Source organism: Chinchilla lanigera, unplaced genomic scaffold (genome assembly GCF_000276665.1).
Source record: "Chinchilla lanigera isolate Chin_1 unplaced genomic scaffold, ChiLan1.0 scaffold00061, whole genome shotgun sequence".
NCBI lineage: Eukaryota > Metazoa > Chordata > Mammalia > Rodentia > Chinchillidae > Chinchilla > Chinchilla lanigera.
Genome location: NW_004955462.1, coordinates 4,646,871 through 4,653,338, shown reverse-complemented (window position 1 = coordinate 4,653,338; position 6,468 = coordinate 4,646,871). Strand labels below are relative to the sequence as shown.

Below are 6,468 nucleotides of genomic sequence, written 5' to 3'. Positions count from 1 at the left end.
TTAGCCTATGAAATCTATCTGGTCTATAATGGATAAATAACAAAAATAGATACTAATACTATACTATATGATGCCTAAAATGTTTGTGAAATGAGAAGATTTCAATAAATTCATTAAAACTTTCACCATTTTCTAGTCAGATCCAGAATTATGGTAACTTAGTTATAACTTCATAAAAAGACAGAAATATTGCTGTAAACTTGTTCTAATTTTAAAATATACATTTTAGTAGTTCCATTTTTTTCCTGTTTAATTAACTAAATGTATCTTTTTATGTAGTTCCTGATAAATTATCAGATGAAAATCTTGTACCTGAACTTCAGGAATCAATATCAAAAACAAAAGTGCTAGAAAGTAAACAAGATACTTCTAGAGAGGAAACACTCACTTGTAAGTATAAAAAGTTGTAGATGACTTTCAATTATTTTAATCACATCTAAAGAGCTTTTCTGTTTTATGAATCTGTATTTTACTATTTTATAGAAAATTCACCTTTGACATAGAGTGAATGCTGTTTGCTTACTATAGCAAAAACCTAAATATTCATTACTTTTATTTAGTATTTCTGGTTGCAGGACTGTTTCACAGCTATGATTGTGTGGTCAGTATTTAGCAAAGGTGTGCATACTTCAGCCAACTTCCAGGAGCTACAGGTCTAAAAACCTGATTGAATCTACTTACCTGTGCCATGGACTTCTTCCTTAGGCCTCAGTTGGTGAACATAAATGTTGCTGAGGCCTATAACTTAAATGTAGGTGTGAGGGTTGTAATGGTGTGAACTTGAAAAGTTTAAAAGTTTAACTAAGTGACTCAGCAGGGAACCAGGGATGTTTACTTTGTAAACATCCTCATCCTATGGAAGAGGAAGGCATGGAGATGGTGTGAGCACTACATACACCCACCACAGGGAGTGGAAGCCTGCTTACAATATAAAGGAGAAAAGGAGGCTGGCTTTCCCCCCCTTTTTGCTCTTGCTGCTTTTGCTGTCTTCTGCAGCCTTAAACTGTTGCCCCTTTGCCATGCCACCCTGCCAAGGAGTCAGCTCATTATAGACTAAAACGTCCACAAACTGTGAGCTAAGTAAATCTTTCCTTCCTTAATTTGGAGTGTTGAGTTTGTATTTGTGCCTTGTCTGCATCACTGTTCACATTGTTGCACATGAATCAACAGCGCATCTGGTCCTTGTTGGGTAATGCCTGCAGGGTATCATAGTACCCCTAAGTACAGCGGAAGGCTACCAGAAGCAACCACTGTCACACACTAAATGAATAATATCACTTCCAAGCAACTACTCAAGTTTCTGTAGTTTCCCCACATCACTGATGAAGTGAACTCAAGAGATTTGCACTCTTTATGAAAACTATGAAAGAGAAAATACTGCAGCATACTTGTTATAAGTTTAAAACTTAAGGATTGCAAATAGATCTCTTGTATTTATTGGACTACATGCATCTGTTTATATAGCTTCTGATGAGGAATCAGGTGAAATTGTTGTCCTTGAACATCAAGAATCGACATTAAAATCAGAAATACAAGCTACTGAGAAACAGAAAACTCCCAAAAAGGAAAGACACACTTGTAAGTACAAAAATCATAGGTAATTTTGAATTATTTTAAACTTGACTCTTCAGATTTGTTTACTTTTGTTCATAAGAATCTATATAAACATATACTTTAGAGATATTGCACACTTTGAAGTGTGGAGTCTCTCTCATTACTAAAAAAAAAAGCAAAAATATCGATATCCTCTGGTTGAGCTTTCAGCCCTAAGATTATTTCATTCCACAGGACATATAGAATCTCCTCAAAACAGATTAAGAACTCTTCCCAAACTAATGTACTTTACAGAGGACTCCAGGGTCTGAAATTTGGGTCTGAAAACCTAATGTACATCTCTGACTTGTGACAGTGGCCTTCTCTCATAGACCCCAGTTGGCAAACAGAGAGTTCTATATGTCAGACATCAAATGAGGGTCAAAATAGCCTAGGAGAAGGTAGCCTGTGAAGCTGGTTTGTGGGCCTCTAGGGCATCCTCTTGATCCTGGACCTACTGAGATGAAACACTTTCTGTTAACTCCATAGATGGGTATCACTGAGGAAACCTGATTCCATATGGGGAAAATCAGTCTTAAGTATCTGAATTATTGCTCTTTTTATTTTCTGCACCAGAGAGAGTTAAAGCTTGGCAGTCTCATTGGGAATGAAATATGTCCCTTAAAGATTAGTGATGGGAACTTTATTAGAAAAACTAGTAGCTGTACCCTGTCTGTAGTAATGGGACAGCTAAGTGATACTGTTGGGTCAAGAGAGCATTGAGTGGGTTTTTTTGGGTGAATTCCTTCTCTGTACCCACCCACTTAAGTGATAGTAATATCACTTGGAAGGCTGACCCTACGTCTGAGAAGTAGGTCATATAAAGGTCTTGATCTATACACTGATGACAGGTATTGGACAGGTATTTGGTAGCTTTGTGGGAAGATATTAGCAGTGCACTGCAGTTTACTCCATGCAAGGTTAAACTGACCTTGAACATGCTTGCAAAAGTATAAGGAAAGTGTATTTGAGTTGTCGGATTTTGTACATCAGTTTCCCTCAATTTTCTATATGACAGTCACAGTGTAACATACCATAGGTGTGCAGGGTTGTGCTATAATGCTGAGCCACCAAAATCAAGTTGTGGCCACCAAGGTCTTTGTGTGCAAAGACCCACTTATTACTGAATATAATCTCATTTGCTCCATTAAGCTTAGTAATGAGAACAGCTGTGTCTTTTTCATTCCAGGAATTGATGTTGAGTTACAGAGGTGCTGTGGTCTAGAGATTCAGTTTTCTAGGCCTTATTAAATGAAGCCAAAGGCTTAGTGGGTGAATGGTAGCAGGGTTCACAGAGCAACTGTATACACACCAACAATACATTCAACAGACAGACCTATAAAATGAAAGTTTGTAGTGGCCAAAAGGATGCACTCATAGTAGAGTTTGGCAAATGGTGCTCTTGGTAGCGGCCTCAGAAGCAACACTCTAGTTCCTAATGTCAGAGGTTATAGTGATCCCTAACACCTGTGTACCAGTAGCTCCCTAGAAATACAATTCCCTCACCTCTCCTTTTGATTCTAACTTTGGCATCAAACTGCAGATTGCCTCCAGTGATACAAGGACATGGTCTTGAAAGCTGAGGGGTCTAGACAAAAGTTGTATTGGTTCTCCAATTCATTTCCAATGATTGGGAGGTACAGAATGATGGGAATTTTATTAGTTATAGAAGTCCTCATAGTTTGGAGTTATGTTGGATGTGGTCCACTGCCTAGCCAGAGGATAGTGGGTGGAGTATTTATCAGTGCTGTTTATCAGATGCCATCATTGAGTAACTAGAGCCAGAAATTTCTTAGAGAAAACCCTTAACTAGATCATTCAGTAGTAGATAACTAGCTCTTTCTTTCTCTTTTTACTTATTTTTTTCATCTTCCTCACCAAGTGATATCATGTAAGTTCCTCCCTTTTTAGGTTTCTTCAAACATGATTTCTTGAGACCCCTCTAAGTATCTATTTTTTCATTCACTTTATAGTTCTATTTATAGCTGTTTGTAACACATTATTTGTCATAATTTGTGCAATACCATAGTGTATAATACACTTTGGTTTATTTGACTAATCTCTTGTACTTTAAAATTTAGTCTTGAATAGTTCATAGTTACAACTATGCTATAGTAAGTAACATTATATATGTATTTTAATTTTAACTCTATGAATATGTATTACTATAAAATATGTTACCCATGAAAACTAGAGACATGTATACCAGATACCCAGAAATGTAATGAAATAATATGCTTCAACACACCCATCATAAATATTCTCACAATTTTCATACTATAACTTTCATTGTAGTAATTGACTTATAATAGTCAAAATGAAAGAAAATTCTGTAAGTATTGTAAATTTCAACTTGACAGATTTCACAGACAACCGCTTTTCTAACAAAAGGTTAAATGTATCTCTTTATGTAGCTCAGGATGAAGAACCAGACAAAACTCCTATTCGTGAACATCAGGATGCAGCACCAGAACTCAGAATGCAAGTAAGGAAACATAAAACTTCCAAAGGAGAAAGACAGAGTAGTAAGTATAATATTTGTAAAATAACTTTAAATGTTTTTAAAATTAGTTCATTTTTCTTTGGTTCATAATGCAATAATTTATAGAAATTTAGAGTTTTACCTTAAAGTTTGAATACCTTTAAGTAACTGAAAACAAAATCAAAAGTAGTCATATGTTTTGGTTAGAATTTTGTCATAAGACTATTTCACGACACACTGAAGTGGTTAGAGAAGTGGAAACTTTGGTATCAAGTATGTTATACTGTAGCTTTTTATAGATACGTTCTTGTTCTTATGGCCCAGTCCTTAGGAGTTTGCCTAGACTTTTTCTCTTTTTTTTTTTTTTTGAGACATGGTCTCACTCTGTAGTCCAGGGTGGCCTTAAATTGACTATATAGCCTCAAACTTGCTGCAGTCCTCCTTCCTCAGCCTTCCCAGTGATGGAATTACAGCCACCATGCCAGGCCTGGCCCAGACTTTTTAATGATGGGATATCATTTCATCAACATCAGTAGTTATTTTGTAAGATCAGGTTTAGGAGTTAGTTTCATTTTTAAAAAATCTTTTTATAACCTAAGGCCACCTTAGGATATTCTCTATAAAATCTAGTTTCATTGCTCCAAGTCTGGAAAATGACTTAGAATGTTAGATATATAGAGTCAGGATAATACAAACTGACACTGGAAACAATCAGTTCTGGAGGAGCTTTTCAGATTACTTTAGCATTGTCAATAAAGAAGCCTGGGGCCAGAGATATAACTCAGCAGCACAAGCGCCTGCTTACCAAGTGCAAAATTCTGAGTTCAATTCCTGGTACCGAAAAATAAATTAAAGAAAAAACAGAGAAGCCTGAGCAATTAATACTTAGCTAGCCTTCATATATTATCTATGCATGTATTGAATTTACTCAAAAAATGTACCTTTCACATAATATATAATTTTCTTATTGTAATCTACATGTAAGGATATAAATTTATTCACAAAATAAATGGAAATCATTTTCTTTAAAAAAGACTACTTCAAGACCAAGGTAATTCTCTGTTTATGTAGTTCAGGATGAAGAACCAGACAAAACTTCTATGCTTGAACATCAAGATGCAGCTTCAAAACTCGGAATGCAAGTAAGGAAACAAAGAGCTTCCAAAGAAAAAAGATATAGTAGTAAGTATAATAATTATAAAATAACTTTAAATTTTTTAAATAGTTCTTTTTCCTTTGGTTCATAATGCATATAATGTAATGGCAAAAATCGGGTTGTGTTCCACAAGAAACCGAAGGACTGTATTTAGAACAATCGAGCTTTATTAATTTGAGGCTAGCCACCCTTCATCCCTGATTTGCAGGTCAGGAAAGTGGGCAGCTGGCCTTCTTTGTTCCCACCTTAAATATACCTTTTGTTTCCATAGTAACAGATTGGAATATTGTAGCTCTGGCCACACATTGTTTTCCTTATGCCATGTGACCAGGTCAGGCTACAGTCATGAGCCAGACCACAATAATATATACTTTCTGTACTCTGTTCTTTATGTCCCCCTTAAGATAACCATACATTTCCTTTATGGTAACAATATTTATCTAGGGCCAGGGAAGAGATGAAACAACCCAGGCAGGGTCATAGGTGATTATCTGGGCCCAGATGTTCTTTGTCTTTGGAGAAGCATTCCAGGGCTAAGTCAGGACTGCAAAGTTAACTTTTTACAACCCCTCCGGGATGTTTCTCAAGACACATTTTGAGGCTTGTACTAAGCATAAAACTATTCTGTCTTAAAATGATATGTTAAGAGTCTCCATCCCCTACAATAATTTATAGAAATTTAGAGTTTGACCTTAAAGTGTGAATACCCTTAAGTAACTAAGACAAAATCAGAAGTCAAATGTTTTGGTTAGAATTTTGTCATAAGACTATTTCACAACCAAGGTCATTCTCTGTTTATGTAGTTCAGGATGAAGGAGCAGACAAAACGCCTAAGCGTGAACATCAAGATGCAGAGTCAAAACTTGGAATGCAAGTAAAGAAACAAAAAACATCCAAAGAAAAAAGACACAGTAGTAAGTACAATAATTACAAGATAACTTTAAATTTTTTAAGTGGTTCTCTTTTCTTTGGTTCATAATGCATATAATTTACAAAATTTAGACTTTAGCCCTAAAGTGTGAATACTCTTAAGTAACCAAAGACAAAATCAGAAGTCAAATGTTTTAGCTAGAACTTTGTCATAAGACTATTTCATGACCGAGGTCATTCTCTGTTTGTGTAGCTCAGGATGAAGAAGCAGACAAAACTTCTATGCTTGAACATCAAGATGCAGAGTCTAAAGTCGGAATGCAAGTAAAGAAACAAAAAAAGTCGGAATGCAAGTAAAGAAACAAAA

General features: G+C 35.6%; 1 protein-coding gene across 1 annotated transcript in view; it reads left to right on the top strand.

The window, feature by feature from the left end:
* LOC106150038 (uncharacterized protein C10orf68-like) overlaps positions 1 to 6,458 on the top strand; it is a 43,218-nt gene extending 36,760 nt beyond the window's left edge. Inside the window, exons 7-12 of the mRNA XM_013521359.1 lie at positions 280 to 390; positions 1,465 to 1,578; positions 4,008 to 4,118; positions 5,147 to 5,257; positions 6,035 to 6,145; positions 6,355 to 6,458. Of these exons, the coding sequence (XP_013376813.1) occupies positions 280 to 390; positions 1,465 to 1,578; positions 4,008 to 4,118; positions 5,147 to 5,257; positions 6,035 to 6,145; positions 6,355 to 6,458 (662 nt within the window). The remainder of the gene's footprint in view (positions 1 to 279; positions 391 to 1,464; positions 1,579 to 4,007; positions 4,119 to 5,146; positions 5,258 to 6,034; positions 6,146 to 6,354) is intronic.
* The last annotated feature ends 10 nt before the right edge of the window (positions 6,459 to 6,468 follow it).